This window comes from Ranitomeya imitator, chromosome 2 (genome assembly GCF_032444005.1).
Source record: "Ranitomeya imitator isolate aRanImi1 chromosome 2, aRanImi1.pri, whole genome shotgun sequence".
Taxonomy (NCBI): domain Eukaryota; kingdom Metazoa; phylum Chordata; class Amphibia; order Anura; family Dendrobatidae; genus Ranitomeya; species Ranitomeya imitator.
Window position 1 is genome coordinate 83,757,790 of NC_091283.1, and position 19,796 is coordinate 83,777,585.

General features: G+C 45.4%; 1 protein-coding gene and 1 long non-coding RNA gene across 3 annotated transcripts; both read right to left on the reverse strand.

The window, feature by feature from the left end:
* Positions 1–213: 213 nt before the first annotated feature.
* Positions 214–1,111, reverse strand: LOC138667208 (uncharacterized). 2 transcript variants are annotated; one of them, XR_011318645.1, is made up of 3 exons: positions 1,028–1,111; positions 598–684; positions 214–406 (listed from the first exon to the last, which is right to left on the reverse strand). It is a non-coding gene; the product is annotated as an uncharacterized lncRNA (long non-coding RNA). The 2 variants fall into 2 exon arrangements; XR_011318646.1 differs by lacking the exon at positions 1,028–1,111 and adding an exon at positions 806–847.
* A 5,594-nt stretch (positions 1,112–6,705) lies between these two features.
* LOC138667210 (uncharacterized) lies at positions 6,706–8,569 on the reverse strand. Its single transcript, XM_069755492.1, has 2 exons — positions 8,149–8,569; positions 6,706–7,667 (listed from the first exon to the last, which is right to left on the reverse strand). Exons 1-2 carry the CDS (start codon positions 8,494–8,496, stop codon positions 6,867–6,869), a joined length of 1,149 nt encoding a protein of 382 aa, XP_069611593.1. The 5' UTR covers positions 8,497–8,569; the 3' UTR covers positions 6,706–6,866.
* Between the last annotated feature and the right edge of the window lie 11,227 nt (positions 8,570–19,796).

A 19,796-nucleotide genomic window follows, 5' to 3' on the forward strand; every position in this document is an offset into this window, starting at 1 on the left:
GGAAGAATCGTCGCATCACAATTTGTGATTTCCTAACTTCTTTTACATTACTTTTTATTTTATTGTCTTGTTAAAATAATGTTTCAAATAAAAGCTTTTATTAGAAATTCTATCACGACTGTTTGATTGGTGTGTCTCGATCACAGCACTGTATGAGGGCACAAATTAACGTAACAAAATCATGTACAGTTAACTAATACAAAAAAAATGGAATCATAGTTTAACTAAATATTTTTAATGTAACAACCAAAAATGTATTATTGGCCCGCCTCCAACTGCTGGCACATGTCCCGAAGCTTCTGCAGCTCCTCCATTGCCACATTGTGCTGCTCCTGAATCCGCGCCATAGTGTGGATAAGCCTTTCTATGCCGGCTTCAAGATCCTCCTTGTTCACACTGACGACAGCTGTGGGTCAAAAAACATAACATTAATAACACTGTAGTCTCCCGAAGTGTCTTTGCTTCTGTGAAGGAAAAAAGAAAAAAAAACAGTCAGCATATAAGGCAATACTGACTTGGGGGGGGGGGGGTGTTTGGGTTGGGGGTGAAAGAGTGGGCCTGCCACAAAATCAAAATAACTTTATTGTGGGAACCTACTAGGATGTTGAGGCACGGAGGGCACTTCGGGATCAGAGTCCATGTTGAATGCCTCGTGCTGTCGGCGGCGGCGCTGTCTCTTTGCCTCTGTGAAGGGAAAAAAAAAAAAAGGTCTGTTAGCATATATGGCAACACTGGCTGCCGGGGGAGGGGGGGGGGGAGAGGGGACCTGCAACCGAATCCAAATCACATAATTGTGGGAACCTACTAGGATCTGGAGGAGTTGACCCAGAGGGCACAGATCCAGAAGAGGCTGTGCGGGATGCCTCGTGGCGGCGGTGGTGCTGTGTCTTTGCCTCTGTGAAGGAAAAAAAAAAATAAATTAAAAAAAAAAGGTCTGTTAGCATATATGGCAACACTGGCTGCCGGGGGAGGGGGGGGAAGAGGGGACCTGCCACTGAATCCAAATCACATAATTGTGGGAACCTACTAGGATCTGGAGGAGTTGACCCGGAGGGCACAGATCCAGAAGAGGCTGTGCGGGATGCCTCGTGGCGGCGGTGGTGCTGTGTCTTTGCCTCTGTGAAGGAAAAAAAAAAAAATTTAAAAAAAAAGGTCTGTTAGCATATATGGCAACACTGGCTGCTGGGGGAGGGGGGGGGGGGAAAGAGGGGACCTGCAACTGAATCCAAATCACATAATTGTGGGAACCTACTAGGATCTGGAGGAGTTGACCCGGAGGGCACAGATCCAGAAGAGGCTGTGCGGGATGCCTCGTGGCGGCGGTGGTGCTGTGTCTTTGCCTCTGTGAAGGAAAAAAAAAAAAAATTTAAAAAAAAAGGTCTGTTAGCATATATGGCAACACTGGCTGCCGGGGGAGGGGGGGGGGGGAAAGAGGGGACCTGCAACTGAATCCAAATCACATAATTGTGGGAACCTACTAGGATCTGGAGGAGTTGACCCGGAGGGCACAGATCCAGAAGAGGCTGTGCGGGATGCCTCGTGGCGGTGCTGTCTCTTTGCCTCTGTGAAGGAAAAAAAAAAGGTAGGTCTGCAGTTAGCTGTGCCACATAGTACTTTTCACCGTTCATACTGTCCCATAGCTGTGGCACATAGTGGCTCTGCAACGTTCAAACTGTCCCATAGCTGTGCCGCATAGTGGCTCTGCAACGTTCAAACTGTCCCATAGATGTGGCACATAGTGGCTCTGCAACGTTCAAACTGTCCCATAGCTGTGCCACATAGTGGCTCTGCAACGTTCAAGCTGTGGCACATAGTGGCTCTGCAACGTTCAAACTGTCCCATAGCTGTGCCACATAGTGGCTCTGCAACGTTCAAGCTGTGGCACATAGTGGCTCTGCAACGTTCATACTGCCCCATAGCTGTGGCACATAGTGGCTCTGCAACGTTCAAACTGTCCCATAGCTGTGCCACATAGTGGCTCTGCAACGTTCAAGCTGTGGCACATAGTGGCTCTGCAACGTTCAAACTGTCCCATAGCTGTGCCACATAGTGGCTCTGCAACGTTCAAGCTGTGGCACATAGTGGCTCTGCAACGTTCATACTGCCCCATAGCTGTGGCACATAGTGGCTCTGCAACGTTCAAACTGTCCCATAGCTGTGCCACATAGTGGCTCTGCAACGTTCAAACTGCCCCATAGCTGTGCCACATACTTTTGGGTACCTGCGTACTGACCTCTGCGAATCTCCTTGCGAAGCTCCTGCAGGCGCTCTGGGCTTTTGGACTTGAGATCGCCCCATTTTTTCACAATCTGGGCCTTGCTGCGAGTTATCCCAAACCGCTTCCTGAGGCCCTCAGACACCACACGGACAACTTCCTCCTTGTGCTGGTTGCGGTGCAGCACCAGCCCAGTTGTCTCGTACTGCATCCGATCCATTGTTCCAATAAGGAACTTGACCTCTGGGATGCCCATAGGAGGATCACGGCGACTGGCAGCCATTATCAAGATGTCAGGGAACCAAAACAAGCTAGCGCAGGCACGCCGGAACGCTGTAACGTCATCACGCCGTCATAGACCACGAGCGTACATTACGTGACGCTCCGGCGTTAAATAACCATCCTTCGAACGGCATTTACTATGTGCGTTCATTCCGTACCGCTCAGCCGTCACAAATGTGACGCTGTCCATAAACGGCAACGCTATTGCGATGCCGATCTGGCGGCAGGACGGCGGAGTACAGCTCCTCCTCTGGGCGTTGCTGTTCAGGGTCATTCCATCTAAAATGGCGGCGAGAATGCGTTCTGCTCCTCTGGGGCAGCCAGAGCTCCTTTTTTTTATTAGACAGATGGATGCCCTGGATTATGAGGGTCTGGAGAGCCGCCCTGCCCACCCACACATCCACAAGCGGGAAGTGCTTGGCCACATAGCCAGAATGATGGAGAGGAGGTTTGGCGTCTGCCGCAGTCAGCTTCAGCTGCGTAAAAAATGGGCTGACCTCCGCTATAAAATGCCACAAATGTTTGCTGAGTTGCGTGCGGAGGCAAGGCGAGGCAAGTACTAGTATGGGGGGATTGGGAGATGCACGCTGTCAGGAGGGGGGGGGGTTTGGGAGGGAGGCTTGCGCTCATGGTCGCCAACGTGACCTCAAATGCATTAAAACACATGCCCCGTTTTTGTAAAATTTAGTTATTTTCCAAGCAGAATATGCGTTGTCCGTGAGAAAACTTGTCGGGTTCCCTAATCTCAACCACCATCTTGAAATTATTATGATGTCCATTATTTTTAGTTTCTCAATTTCCCAAAAATATTAACGGAGGAGGTTGGCCTACAGATGAAATAATACGTTTTCCAAAGACAGGAAGACCATTGAACACCAGAGCCCACATACATGTCTGAGTATCGCACCCCTGTAAAGTGTGATCTCTATTTTATGTTTACATAGTTAGTAAGGCCGAAAAAAGACATTTGTCCATCCAGTTCAGCCTATATACCATCATAATAAATACCCAGATCTACGTCCTTCTACAGAACCTAATAATTGTATGATACAATATTGTTCTGCTCCAGGAAGACATCCAGGCCTCTCTTGAACCCCTCGACTGAGTTCGCCATCACCACCTCCTCAGGCAAGCAATTCCAGATTCTCACTGCCCTAACAGTAAAGAATCCTCTTCTATGTTGGTGGAAAAACCTTCTCTCCTCCAGACGCAAAGAATGCCCCCTTGTGCCCGTCACCTTCCTTGGTATAAACAGATCCTCAGCGAGATATTTGTATTGTCCCCTTATATACTTATACATGGTTATTAGATCGCCCCTCAGTCGTCTTTTTTCTAGACTAAATAATCCTAATTTCGCTAATCTATCTGGGTATTGTAGTTCTCCCATCCCCTTTATTAATTTTGTTGCCCTCCTTTGTACTCTCTCTAGTTCCATTATATCCTTCCTGAGCACCGGTGCCCAAAACTGGACACAGTACTCCATGTGCGGTCTAACTAGGGATTTGTACAGAGGCAGTATAATGCTCTCATCATGTGTATCCAGACCTCTTTTAATGCACCCCATGATCCTGTTTGCCTTGGCAGCTGCTGCCTGGCACTGGCTGCTCCAGGTAAGTTTATCATTAACTAGGATCCCCAAGTCCTTCTCCCTGTCAGATTTACCCAGTGGTTTCCCGTTCAGTGTGTAATGGTGATATTGATTCCCTCTTCCCATGTGTATAACCTTACATTTATCATTGTTAAACCTCATCTGCCACCTTTCAGCCCAAGTTTCCAACTTATCCAGATCCATCTGTAGCAGAATACTATCTTCTCTTGTATTAACTGCTTTACATAGTTTTGTATCATCTGCAAATATCGATATTTTACTGTGTAAACCTTTTACCAGATCATTAATGAATATGTTGAAGAGAACAGGTCCCAATACTGACCCCTGCGGTACCCCACTGGTCACAGCGACCCAGTTAGAGACTATACCATTTATAACCACCCTCTGCTTTCTATCACTAAGCCAGTTACTAACCCATTTACACACATGTTCCCCCAGACCAAGCATTCTCATTTTGTGTACCAACCTCTTGTGCGGCACGGTATCAAACGCTTTGGAAAAATCGAGATATACCACGTCCAATGACTCACCGTGGTCCAGCCTATAGCTTACCTCTTCATAAAAACTGATTAGATTGGTTTGACAGGAGCGATTTCTCATAAACCCATGCTGATATGGAGTTAAACAGTTATTCTCATTGAGATAATCCAGAATAACATCCCTCAGAAACCCTTCAAATATTTTACCAACAATAGAGGTTAGACTTACTGGCCTATAATTTCCAGGTTCACTTTTAGAGCCCTTTTTGAATATTGGCACCACATTTGCTATGCGCCAGTCCTGCGGAACAGATCCTGTCGCTATAGAGTCCCTAAAAATAAGAAATAATGGTTTATCTATTACATTACTTAGTTCCCTTAGTACTCGTGGGTGTATGCCATCCGGACCCGGAGATTTATCTATTTTAATCTTATTTAGCCGGTTTCGCACCTCTTCTTGGGTTAGATTGGTGACCCTTAATATAGGGTTTTCATTGTTTCTTGGGATTTCACCTAGCATTTCATTTTCCACCGTGAATACCGTGGAGAAGAAGGTGTTTAATATGTTAGCTTTTTCCTCGTCATCTACAACCATTCTTTCCTCACTATTTTTTAAGGGGCCTACATTTTCAGTTTTTATTCTTTTACTATTGATATAGTTGAAGAACAGTTTGGGATTAGTTTTACTCTCCTTAGCAATGTGCTTCTCTGTTTCCTTTTTGGCAGCTTTAATTAGTTTTTTAGATAAAGTATTTTTCTCCCTATAGTTTTTTAGAGCTTCAATGGTGCCATCCTGCTTTAGTAGTGCAAATGCTTTCTTTTTACTGTTAATTGCCTGTCTTACTTTGAGTATATTGTAAGCTTTGATCTGCAGCACTCAACATTTGTGTGTAAACATTGTGATTCTTTACTTTAGGTGTAGAGAGACAGCGGCGGCAAGTGAGACCCACCATTGCCACCAGTACCCCATCGTCAGACACCAGTGGGAGCCCACAGTCCGGGACATCACGTAAGTTCACAATCATTGATTGCATTTTTTTTAACATCACACGGGACATAACAGGGTAGCTGAAATATTTGAAGACATTACAGACGCAATAATGACCCAGCGGCCTACCACGCCTCCACCATCTGTTGCGACCATGCACCCTCGCACCCCTGTGAAGTGTGATATAAATTTTATGTTTCAGTATATTGTTAGCTTTGATCTGCAGCACTCTACATGTGTTTTTAAAGATTGCGTTTGTTAACTTTATGTGTAGAGAGACAGCGGCGGCAACAGGTACCTGCCATTGCCAGCAGCACCACAGCATCCACCACCAGCGGAAGCCCACAGTCCATGACGTCACGTCAGTTAACAATCATAGATTACAGTTTTTCAACTGCATACGGGACATAAGAGGGTAGCGGAAATATTTGAATACATTACAGACGCAGTAATGACCCAGCGGCCTACCACGCCACCACCAGACAGCAGACGGCCTCGCACCCCTACACCACCCTCAACACCTCCCTTCCGACACTCCTCTTCCTCCCCCGGGTCGGCGGCATTCTCCCCAGAACATAACATACGTAAGTGACCAAAACAGCGAGCGCTTCCCAACGGCGTGTTCCATAGTTAACCAGATCTGTTATTATTTCCTTTAAGGTGCTGCAGCAGTGGCCAGATCGCTGGGGTGGGAAATTAGCAGCTCTGGTTCTGGGAATGAGGAACCGGCGTCCCTTCTCCGTAAGTATCAAGATAATACGAGTGGTTTTCTGCTGGATGTCACAATAGACAACTAAAACTGTAAAATTTAATAAAATTTACATCGCCCTGTGGTGCCAGACCAAATAGAAATTTACAACACACAAAATTTGGTCCTGCCCCAGAGGTCGAGATGTATTTTCAGCGGAATCAACGTTGGTTCTCCAACCTCTTCTATCCACAGAACCGCCCACCGTAAGAGAGCTCCTGGCGAGACAATTGCGCCTGGAGCGGACAGCAGCTCTCCTGCAGCAGACAGCAGCGCTCCTCCAGACTCAAGTAGAGCAGCAGGGCGTGACGCTGCGACACCTCTTGGGCCGTGGAAGGAGATAATTTTTTTTGGGGGGGTTTATGTTATATTTTGTTGTTTAATAATTTAAAACCAAGAAATTGTTACAAAAAAACCCAAAAATCTTCGCATTCTTTCTTTAATGTTTACCAAGCTATAAGGGTTAACAGCACCATTTTATAGGCATCACATTTAAAGTTATTTAGAGAGGTTTATATGACAGCAAAGCAAAAAAAAATATTTTTTTATACGGCGCGATCCTGCCAGGGTACAGCTCCAGAACCATTAAAGTACTGACAGTATTTTTCGCGACAGTCCCTTGCATCGTCTGCCTGTCTGCCAGATCCAAGTGCTTGAAGAGCTGTAAAATTATCAGGTTGTGTACGCCATTCCCCGGGCACAATATCTCCGGTTCTTGCGTCCACTGCATCAATAAACGAAGGAGGAGAATAGGAGCTCGTATCATGACGTCTCAGGAAATTATGGAGCACACAGCATGCCAAAACCACAAAGTCTATAGACGGCAGCTTCAAGTTGATAGCTGTGTGGAACACTCTAAACCGATTTGCCATAATCCCAAAGGCATTTTCAACCACACGACGGGCCCTCGACAACCGGTAATTAAAGATTCTGCGCTCCGGTGTGAGTGTTCTCTGTGCAAATGGCTTCAGCAAATGTGGATGAAGAGGGAAAGCTTCATCAGCGATGAAGACAAAATTTAGGTTTGCTTTTGTGTCTTCATTTAGTGGCAACAGCAGTTCATTGTTCCTCAAGCTTTCCCCAAATGAAGTGTGTTCAAAAACACCACCGTCGGAGACTCGACCATTCATGCCAACATCCACATCGACAAACTCATAGTTCGCATTGACAAGGGCCATGAGGATCACACTGAAATATCCTTTGTAGTTGAAAAAAAAGGATCCAGAGTTGGCTGGTTGCGTGATGCGCACATGCTTTCCATCTAATGCACCACCGCAGTTTGGAAACTGCCACAGCTCATCAAAATCGGAAGCAATCCTCTTCCAGTCATCCGCCGTCTTGGGAAACTGCAAGATGAGAAGGAAACATGTACAAATTAGGTCAAATATATTATGCACATACACTCTCATGTGGACATCCTACAGTGATTGAGGCGCAGTATGGATTAGTATAACAAAGTCAACAACCCTGAGTATGCAGGCAGCCATTTTTTCAGATGGCTTCGGTGACTCAGAGGGGGTGCTAAACAATATATCTAAATTATATAATCAATAAAATTACGTTGGGAGCAGCAAATAAAAGAAGGGTGGCGCAGGGTTGGAGCAGCACATATCAGAATGGAGACGCAAAATGGTAGCGGCACATGTCAGACTGGAGGCGCAGGATCACAGCAGCACATGTCTGAATGGGGGCGCAGGATGGGAGCAGCACATGATAGGATGTAGAACATATACCAATAGAAATGCTCGCCATCAGGGCGTAGAACGGGTTCAATAGCTAGTATAATATATCGACATAACACAGCAGCCAAAAAAAATATAGTAGTACCTCCATATAATGCCTTAAGCTCTGCACAATGGCCTCGCATGTCTCCGGAATCACAACGCTCAGGAAAGGTCTGGAAACAGCGGCGGAAAACTGCAAATCCTGAAGAGACCTTCCTGTTGCCAGGAACCGCAGTGTCACCGCCAACCTTTCCTCCACGGGCACGGCTGCACGCATCGGCGTATCACGCCTTTGTATGAGTGGCGTAACAGCAGACAGTATTATTTTGAAGGATTCCTCGGACATCCGAAGGTAGTTTCGGAAATCATGAGGGTTATTGTCACGTAACTCTCTTATGAGACCCATGTGTGACAATGTGGATCTTTTCTGCAGCCAGCTCCGGGTCCACATGCGACGTTTTCGTTTAGGACGTCTCTCCTCTTGGAGACGTGCTGCCTCAAACACCAGGGCAGCAGCAACAACAGAACTCTCATCGGAAGTGAGCATAGTACCTAAAAAGAAAACAAACGTACAATAAATACACGTGCTTACAAAACAATGTTCTGACCATTGATCTAATAACTATATATGTTACTACTGGTATTAAATGGGGCAGTCAACCATCTCGATCTGTAAAAGGATTAATTAATTGGGCCACGCTACAGCTGTGTACCTGAGGTTCTCAGGCCTACCCTACTCAAAGGAACAATCGACCACACTCCAGCGTTTATCCCCGTTGAAGCGCAACATATGCTACGCTGTAGCGTTATACATACCTTTTGCGGTAAAAGTCTAGTAGTTAAAAGTCCAGGGAATCCAGCGAATTTAGGAGTTCTGTTTACAGCACGTGCTACAGAGAGAAATGAATAGCGCGCTCGAGAGCTCCGGTTTTATCCGCTGGGAACAATAGTCCTTTGTCGAATGAGCGCACAGTATTGTACCGCCCAATCAGCACACGGGAGGTGGAGAATTCAGCGCTCCTACGTAGCCAGCTCCTCCGCCCTTTACATCGTATACAATATCGTGCACACCTTTGTTACACCATGCGATCATGCCGCCACAGCGGGACACTAGACGACGAAAGAAAGTTTCAAACGATGTGCTACGACGTACGATTCACAGCGGGGTCCCTGATCGCAGGAGCGTGTCACACACTGCGATATCGTACCTATATCGCTCGAACATCACAAATCGTGCCGTCGTAGCGATCAAAATTGCACTGTGTGACGGTACCCTTAGGGTAAGTCTGCTTGTTCATTATCTTGCAAATTAATGTAAAGCAAGCTCTGTTTGTCCAGATAGGGCAATAGTCAAGGTCAATACTGAGTGCAATTCGGGAGTCTGTGTAAATATTGGCTGTTTTACTTTTTGCCTGTCTCCACATTTCAGTTAGTGCCTTTAGTTTTACCTCTTTTGCTGGCATAAAAGAAAAGATACTGCTGATCGAAACCAGGAATATTCCGGGAGACTCAATAAAAAATTGATGCGGTTTTATTATTTACGCATTTCAACTGCATCAAGTTTTTATTGAGTCTCCTGGAATATTCCTGGGTTTCATCAGCAGCGCAGGGGATCCTCTTATTCTCATTTTTTATGATTAACTATGTTTTTTTCAACCTGTGTAACTGCAGCAGCTGATCTTCTCAAAGCTCTAATATTGCTGAGTATTACACAACTCCAGGTAAACGAATCACTGCCCTCGCAACCTTTAATACTGGATAAGATCCTGTTTGCACTTTTGCAGCTTCCTTCTACTCTTGTGCTGACATGTAAGGATGGAGAGGTTTAGCTAGGATTACCTCATGTGAGGATGCTACCAAATATTCAGTTCATAGTTAAAATATAACTTTTAATATCCATAGATTAAAATACCAATACCAATACCAATATATGCAATTAAAATAATGTCCCATAAAGTGCGAAGGCAAACAATAATTCCTATTTAGGGATATCACAGAGAACCAGGTTATATTGTTCCATAGCCTACTCGAGGCACACAAAATCAACTCTGGAACTGATTGGAGATGAAAAAACAACAGGGTTATAAAGTTAAATATATCGAAAGTAGTCAAATTGATTGAGCGCTATTATACTTATGGTTTGCGCTGATTTTTTATATTGTAAAACAGTGCTTGGAAGAAGGGGTAGTAATAATCTTCATTTTTATATAGCGCTAACATATTCCGCAGCGCTTTACAGTTTGCATACATTATCATCGCTGTCCCCGATGGGGTTCACAATCTAGAATCCCTATCAGTATATCTTTGGAATGTGGGAGGAAACCGGAGTACCCGGAGGAAACCCACGCAAACACAGAGAGAACATACAAACTCCTTGCAGATGTTGTCATTGGTGGGATTTGAACCCAGGACTCCAGTGCGGCAAGGCCAACCATTGAGCCACCGTGTTGCCCGATGTAATGGGTAAGCCATTAATAAGGACACTCTCTTAGGTGTTTCATCCTATGGGGTGTGATATGGGCAGGACAAATTGTTACCAGCCTAAAACATTTGTCCACTATGATTACCTTACTAGAATGGAGGTGCAGTGAATCATGTGTACGCATCACCAGTAAGTGATGTATGCGGGTCACCACAGGGACTATGCATTCCACCAGCCGGATGTAACATTGGCATTCCCGGATATGATGTTGACGCCATAGCTGAGTGCGACAAGTATGAAATAAGGAATAAGGTTTATGGCCAGTATTGCGCAGAGAGTCGGAGAAGCACAACCTGCAGCAGTGTGGTGTAGGCATGGTGATAATATAGCCCACGATTCAGATAAGACACCCCTGGAGAATCTAGCTAAAAGGAAATGCTTTGGGAGCAGCACACCTCAGATGTTGAAGAATCATGGAAATAGTGTTGCTTAACTGGACCACTACCTGATCATGATGGGCTTGAGGAGCTCATTCCTTACTCTATACTTGGGTGAGATGGTTACAAGTTATGTATATTATTGTTTATGGCTGATGGATCCCACTGCACAGGAAGGTGTCCCCCAACATAAACATTTATCCTGTAGGGCATCATTATACCAGAGGCAGGACTGTTATCTTTTCACCGCCAACCAATAACATTATTGGTTTCATGTGCCTCGGGTAGGCTATGGGGCGATATATCTTGATCCTCTGTGATATCCCTGAATAGGAAATCTTATTATTTTAACTGTATATATTGGTTTTGATATTTTAATTTATAATATTAAAAGTTATATTTTATTTTTTTTACTACTTTGCACTATCTCACTTTGAATTGTAGTGGTGTTCAAAATTTTCCCAATTGCTATTATACACATATTCAGTATAGAATCGCCCATTAAGGTAGCATAAGGAGCAATCTACAAAAATTTGTATCTTAATCTGTAATAGGATCAGGTTTATTCATCATTACTAGGGTTGAGCGAAACGGGTCGTTCATTTTCAAAAGTCGCCGACTTTTGGCAAAGTCGGGTTTCATGAAACCCGACCCGACCCCTGTGTGGGGTCGGCCATGCGATACGCGACTTTCGCGCCAAAGTCGTGTTTCAATGACGCGAAAAGCGCCATTTCTCAGCCAATGAAGGTGAACGCCATCTTACTGCTCCTGATCTGAGCTTAGGGAGAGGTTGCTGCCGCTTCGTCAGAAGCAGGGATAGCGTTAGGCAGGGTCCATTAACCCCCAAACCGCTTGTGCTGTTGCAATTTCCACTGTCCAACACCACCTTCGGTGTGCAGGGATAGTGGAAGCTACATTTTTTTTTCTCAGTGCTGTAGCTCATTGGGCTGCCCTAGAAGGCTCCCTGATAGCTGCATTGCTGTGTGTACGCCGCTGTGCAAACCAACTGCTTTTTTCAAAGCACAAATCCTCTTGTTCCTTCCTTTCTGCACAGCTATCTTTTTTGTTTGTCCACACTTTTTATTTAATTTGTGCATCAGTCCACTCCTTATTGCTGCCTGCCATACCTGGCTGAGATTACTGCAGGGAGATAGTAATTGTAGGACAGTCCCTGTTTTTTTTTTGTGGGAGATTAAGATTGGCATTTCTGCTAGAGTGCCATCCCTGTGTGTGCCATCTCTCTCACATAGTGGGCCATAGAAAGCCTATTTTTTTTTTGGTTGATTTGGTTTCTAAATTCTACCTGAAAAAATCAATAAATCAATCAGTTGGAGATAAATATTGGCCTCTGGGCTTGTGTGCCACTCCTGACTCCTGTGTGTGCCATCTCTCACTCAGTGGGCCATAGAAAGCCTATTAATTGTTTTTGTTGATTTGGTTTCTAAATTCTACCTGAAAAAATCAATAAATCAATCAGTGGGAGATAAATATTGGCCTCTGGGCTTGTGTGCCACTCCTGACTCCTGTGTGTGCCATCTCTCACTCAGTGGGCCATAGAAAGCCTATTTTTTTATTTTGTTGATTTGGTTTCTAAATTCTACCTGAAAAAATCAATAAATCAGTCAGTGGGAGATAAATATTGGCCTCTGGGCTTGTGTGCCACTCCTGACTCCTGTGTGTGCCATCTCTCACTCAGTGGGCCATAGAAAGCCTATTTTTTTTTTTTTGGTTTCTAAATTGTGCCGGAAAAAATCCTTTTATTTTATTTGGTTTCTAAATTCTTCCTGAAAAAATCATTTTATTTTATTTTGTTTCTAAAGTCTCCCTGAAAAAAAAAAATGGGAGATTAATATTGCCCTTTCTGCTTGTGTGCCAGTCTTGACTCCTGGGTGTGCCATCTCTCTCTCTCAAATAGTGGGCACTGGGCCATAGAAAGGCAATTTTTTTTTATTTGGTTTCTAAATTCTCCCGGAAAAAAATCATTTTATTTTATTTGGTTTCTAAATTCTTCCTTAAAAAATCATTTTATTTTATTTTGTTTCTAAAGTCTCCCTTAAAAAAAAAATCAGTGGGAGATTAATATTGCCCTTTCTGCTTGTGTGCCAGTCTTGACTCCTGGGTGTGCCATCTCTCTATCTCAAATAGTGGGCACTGGGCCATAGAAAGGCAATTGTTTTTTTTTTTTGCTTTCTAAATTCTCCCGGAAAAAATCATTTTACTTTTTTTTGGTTTCTAAATTCTTCCTTAAAAAAAATCATTTTATTTTATTTTGTTTCTAAAGTCTCCCTGAAAAAAAAAATCAGTGGGAGATTAATATTGCCCTTTCTGCTTGTGTGCCAGTCTTGACTCCTGGGTGTGCAATCTCTCTCTCTCAAATAGTGGGCACTGGGCCATAGAAAGGCAATTTTTTTTTTTTTTGCTTTCTAAATTCTCCCGGAAAAAATCATTTTACTTTTTTTTGGTTTCTAAATTCTTCCTTAAAAAAATCATTTTATTTTATTTTGTTTCTAAAGTCTCCCTGAAAAAAAAAAATCAGTGGGAGATTAATATTACCCTTTCTGCTTGTGTGCCAGTCTTGACTCCTGGGTGTGCCATCTCTCTCTCTCTTTTAAATAGTGGGCACTGGGCCATAGAAAGGCAATTTATTTTTTTATTTGGTTTCTAAATTCTCCCGGAAAAAATCATTTTATTTTATTTGGTTTCTAAATTCTTCCTTAAAAAATCATTTTATTTTATTTTGTTTCTAAAGTCTCCCTGAAAAAAAAAAAAAATCAGTGGGAGATTAATATTGCCCTTTCTGCTTGTGTGCCAGTCTTGACTCCTGGGTGTGCCATCTCTCTCTCTCAAATAGTGGGCACTGGGCCATAGAAAGGCAATTTTTTTTTAATTTGGTTTCTAAATTCTCCCGGAAAAAATGATTTTACTTTTTTTGGTTTCTAAATTCTTCCTTAAAAAAATCATTTTATTTTATTTTGTTTCTAAAGTCTTCCTGAAAAAAAAAAAAAAATCAGCGGGAGACTAATATTGCCCTTTCTGCTTGTGTGCCAGTCTTGACTCCTGGGTGTGCCATCTCTCTCTCTCTCAAATAGTGGGCACTGGGCCACAGAAAGGCAATTTTTTTTTTTTTGCTTTCTAAATTCTCCCTGAAAAAAAAAAAAAAATACAGTGGGAGATTAATATTGACATTTGTGCTTGAGTGACAGTCCTGCGTGTGTGGCATCTCTCTGATTTGGTGCCACAGAAAACAGAGTGTGTAACATTGTGCCTGATTTTCCTTGCGGTCTCACCAACCTGTAAAGGGATATCGAAATCATACTGAAGTTATAGCTCACCGTGTAAGTTGTTTGACAGCAACAAATACCGTTACTTTGGTTAAGATTTTAAAACAATGAGGAAGTCTGGTGGAAGAGGTCGTGGCCGTGGGCGTTCATTGTCAGCTGGTAATGATGGTAGTGGTAGTGGAGCATCATGTGGTCGTGGGGAAAGAAATATTGCACCTAAGTCTGGAGCTGTGGAGCCAGGTTCGTCGTCTGGCTACAGAAGGCCTCGAATGCTCCCTTTTCTGGGAGTAGGAAAACCGCTTTTAAAGCCGGAGCAGCAAGAGCAAGTTTTGGCTTACCTTGCAGACTCAGCCTCTAGCTCTTTTGCCTCCTCTTTTGAAACTGGTAAAAGTAAAAGCAGCGCATCGTTAGTGGATGTTCACAGTCAGGGACAAGTCGCTTCCTTGTCCTCTTCAGCAAAAACAACAACAGAGAAGGATGCAGCAGGCGACACAACGGGTTACTCCAAGGAGCTTTTTACACATACCGTCTCTGGCTTAGAAAGTGAAGCAGTTAACAGGCCATGCCCATTACAAGTTGAATCTGACATGGAGTGCACTGATGCACAGCCACAGCCAGACTACTATGCTGGTCCTTTGACTCAGACCACAACATTGCCCTCGCAGGGTACTGATCCAGAATCAGACCCTGATGAGACTATGTTGCCCCATCACGAACGCTCTACCACCGACTTACACGGTGACACAGACGAAGTTGTGCACGAGCTAGAAGAGGAGGTTATAGATGACCCAGTTGTTGACCCCGATTGGCAGCCATTGGGGGAACAGGGTGCAGGCGGCAGTAGTTCTGAAGCGGAGGAGGAGGGGCCGCAGCAGGCATCAACATCGCAACAGGTTCCATCTGCCGGGCCAGTATCTTGCCCAAAACGCGTGGCAAAGCCAAAAACTGTTGGAGGACAGCGTGTCCATCCGGTTAAAGCTCAGTCTGCAATGGCTGAAAAGGGATCCGAGGCTCGAAAGAGTGCAGTCTGTCATTTTTTTAAACAACATCCAATTGATCCGCACAAAGTCATCTGTCAAAAATGTTCAACTAGCTTAAGCAGAGGTCAGAATCTGAAAAGTCTCAATACAAGTTGAATGCATAGACATTTAACCACCATGCATTTGCAAGCCTGGACTAACTACCAAACGTCCCTTAAGGTTGTAGCACCCTCGGCCAATGAAGCTAGTCAGCAACGCTACATCCCTTCCGTCACTGTAAGGCCACCATTTTCCGCACCACCAGCAGTATCTGTGCAGGTTTCTTTGCCAGCCCAAAGCAGTCAGGGTCAGGGAATCACCAGTTTCGTAGGTGGAAATACTGCATCTAGGGCACCGGCGGAAACAATACCGTCTCCAACCGTCTCTCAGTCTGCCATGTCCACCGGCACATCCGCTAGTTCCACGATCTCCAGCTCTCCAGTCCAGCTCACCCTACATGAGACTATGGTTAGAAAAAGGAAGTACTTAGCCTCGCATCCGCGTACACAGGGTTTGAACGCCCACATAGCTAGACTAATCTCGTTAGAGATGATGCCCTACCGGTTAGTTGAAAGCGAAACTTTCAAAGCCCTGATGGAGTACGCTGAACCACGCTACGAGTTACCCAGTCAACACTTCTTTTCGAGAAAAGCCATCCCAGCCCTGTACCAGCATGTTAAAGAGCGCATCGTCCATGCACTCAGGCAATCTGTGAGTACAGAGGTACACCTGACTACAGATGCATGGACCAGTAGGCATGGCCAGGGACGTTACGTGTCCATCACGGCACACTGGGTGAATGTGGTGGATGCAGGGTCCACAGGGGACATCAATTTCGGGACAGTTGTGCCTAGCCCACGGTCTAGGAAACAGTTGGCTGTAGGCGTTTGCACCCCCTCCTCCTCCTCGTCCTCCTGCAGAAGGGAGAGCTCTTCCACAGACCGCAGTCGCCCAACCACTCCATCGGCAGCTGTCACTGTTGCACACCAGTTGTCCCATTATGGCCCAGCTACTGGCAAGCGTCAGCAGGCTGTATTGGCTATGAAGTGTTTGGGCGACAACAGACACACCGCGGAAGTTCTGTCCGAGTTCTTGCAGCAAGAAACGCAGTCGTGGCTGGGCACAGTAGATCTTGAGGCAAGCAAGGTAGTGAGTGATAACGGAAGGAATTTCATGGCTGCCATCTCCCTTTCCCAACTGAAACACATTCCTTGCCTGGCTCACACCTTAAACCTGGTGGTGCAGTGCTTATTGAAAACTTATCCTGGGTTCTCCGACCTGCTCCTCAAAGTGCGTGGACTTTGCTCACATATCCGCCGTTCGCCTGTACACTCCAGCCGTATGCAGACCTATCAGCGGTCTTTGAACCTTCCCCAGCATCGCCTAATCATAGACGTTGCAACAAGGTGGAACTCAACACTGCACATGCTTCAGAGACTGTGCGAACAGAGGCGGGCTGTTATTTTTTTTTGGGAGGATACACATACACGGGCAGGCAGTAGGATGGCAGACATGGAGTTGTCAGGTGTGCAGTGGTCAAAGATACAAGACATGTGTCAAGTCCTTCAGTGTTTTGAGGAATGCACACGGCTGGTTAGTGCAGACAACGCCATAATAACCATGAGCATCCCCCTAATGTGTCTGCTGATACAAAGTTTGACGCACATAAAGGATCAGGCGTCTGCACCAGAGGAAGAGGAAAGCCTTGTTGACAGCCAGCCATTGTCTGGTCAGGGCAGTGTACAGGACGAGGTAGCGGGCGTAGAGGAGGTGGAGGACGAAGAGGATGATGGGGATGAGTATATTTTTAATGAGGAAGCTTTCCCGGGGGCACTGGAAATTGGTGGCGTGGCAAGGCCGGGTTCTGGTTTTGTGAGGGACACAAGTGACGTAGATTTGCCTGAAACTGCCCCTCAACCAATCACAACCGCAGATTTGACAACTGGAACTTATGCCTTACGTAGCCTCAAAAGGGACACACGCATTACTAAAATGATGAACGATGATGATTACTGGTTGGCCTGCCTCCTTGATCCTCGCTATAAAGGCAAATTGCAAAATATTATGCCACATGAGAACTTGGAACTGATATTAGCAACCAATCAACTCTTGTTGACCGTTTGCTTCAGGCATTCCCAGCACACAGCGCCCGTGATCGTTCTCACACGAGCTGCAGGGGCCAGCAGACCAGAGGTGTTAGAGGGGCAGAAATCAGAAGTGGTGTTGGACAGAGGAGTTTTCTGACCAGGTTGTGGAGTGATTTTGCTATGACCGCAGACAGGACAGGTACTGCAGCATCAATTCAAAGTGACAGGAGACAACATTTGTCCAGTATGGTTACTAACTATTTTTCATCCCTTATCGACGTTCTCCCTCAACCGTCATTCCCATTTGATTACTGGGCATCCAAATTAGACACCTGGCCAAAATTGGCAGAATATGCATTGCAGGAGCTTGCTTGTCCAGCAGCTAGTGTCCTATCCGAAAGAGTATTCAGTGCTGCAGGTTCAATATTAACCGAAAAAAGGACTCGTCTGGCTACCCAAAATGTAGATGATCTAACCTTCATTAAAATGAACCACAACTGGATTTCGAAATCTTTTGCCCCACCTTGCCCGGCCGACACCTAGCTTTCCTATGAAAAGGTCTTGCCTGTGGGCTATTCTGAATGACTTTCGCAATCTCGTAATTTGCAGCACCTGATTGTCCAGCACACAACATGTTTACACCTCCCTAAATGGCCAAACTCCCCACACGGGGCCGTGGTATCGCCACTTGGCGCCAGCACCCGTGAGAGTGCTGTTTGTCTGAAGAGGTGGGTGTGCCCGCTTTTGGTCGACGGCACTGCCACTGGGTCCCTCATAGTACAATAAAGTGTCTCTGGCGGTGGTGGTGCGCACCCAACGTCAGACACACTGTTGTAACATGAGGGGCCCTGGGCCTGTACCGCCGGCTACAAGAGAGTTCCCCCACCCCCAGCTCAAACATTGCTAAACCACTTGCACAATTATCTCTCACAGTTCCACCAATGTTTAGTCTATGCGCTGACATCCGTAAATTCCTGCCACTGACAATACCATTGTGTTGACATGTATGATGGTACTTAACATAGTCAGGGGCAGTGTCCTATATTTACCCAAGTAAATACTTTGGGCCAAATTAATAGGTATGAAACTACGCAGAGGAGCCCACCCCAGTACCGAATGATAGCACCCTTTGGTGGTTTCGTTTTGTTGTCATGCGAGAGATTAACATGTATTTATTGTTTGGGACTACTAACTGGCAGACACTCATTACAATCGGCCTCCGCTGACAACACCAATGCTGCCCATGTACCCCTGGAACCAATTATAAATTGCCTACAGCCCAATTTTATTATGTTAGGCCTTCGAAGCCTGTCTGTTATCCATTCTTTCTACTACTTCTCCACTGACCAGACCACTGCTGCCCATGTACCCCTGGAACCAATTTAAAAGTGCCTACAGCCCAATGTTTTTTATGTTAGGCCTTCGAAGCCTGTCTGCGGTCCCTTCTTTCTACTACTACTCCACTGGCCAGACCAATGCTGCCCGTGTACCCCTGGAACCAATTATAAAGTGCCTACAGCCCAATTTTTTTTATGTTAGGCCTTCGAAGCATGTCTGCGGTCCCTCCTTCCACTAGGCCTCCACTGACCTGTCTACTGCTGCCCGTGTACCCCTGGAACCAATTATAAAGTGCCTACAGCCCAATTTTTTTTATGTTAGGCCTTTGAAGCATGTCTGCGGTCCCTCCTTCCACTAGGCCTCCACTGACCTGTCTACTACTGCCCGTGTACCCCTGGAACCAATTATAAAGTGCCTACAGCCCAATTTTTTTTATGTTAGGCCTTCGAAGCCTGTCTGCGGTCCCTCCTTCCACTAGGCCTCCACTGACCTGTCTACTGCTGCTCGTGTACCCCTGGAACCAATTATAAAGTGCCTACAGCCCAATTTTTTTTATGTTAGGCCTTCGAAGCCTGTCTGCGGTCCCTCCTTCCACTAGGCCTCCACTGACCTGTCTACTGCTGCCCGTGTTCCCCTGGAACCAATGTTAAATTGCCTACAGCCAAATTTTATTATGTTAGGCCTTCGAAGCCTGTCTGCGGTCCCTCCTTCCACTAGGCCTCCACTGACCTGTCTACTGCTGCCCGTGTACCCCTGGAACCAATGTTAAAGTGCCTACAGCCCAATATATTTTTATGTTAGGCCTTCGAAGCCTGTCTGCGGCCCGTTCTTTCTACTACTACTACACTGACCAGTCTACTGCTGCCTGTGTACCCCTGGAACCAATGTTAAAGTGCCTACAGCCCAATTTTTTTTATGTTAGGCCTTCGAAGCCTGTCTGCAGTCCCTCCTTCCACTAGGCCTTCACTGACCTGTCTACTGCTGCCCGTGTTCCCCTGGAACCAATGTTAAATTGCCTACAGCCAAATTTTATTATGTTAGGCCTTCAAAGCCTGTCTGCGGTCCCTTCTTCCACTAGGCCTCCACTGACCTGTCTACTGCTGCCCGTGTACCCCTGGAACCAATGTTAAAGTGCCTACAGCCCAATGTTTTTTATGTTAGGCCTTC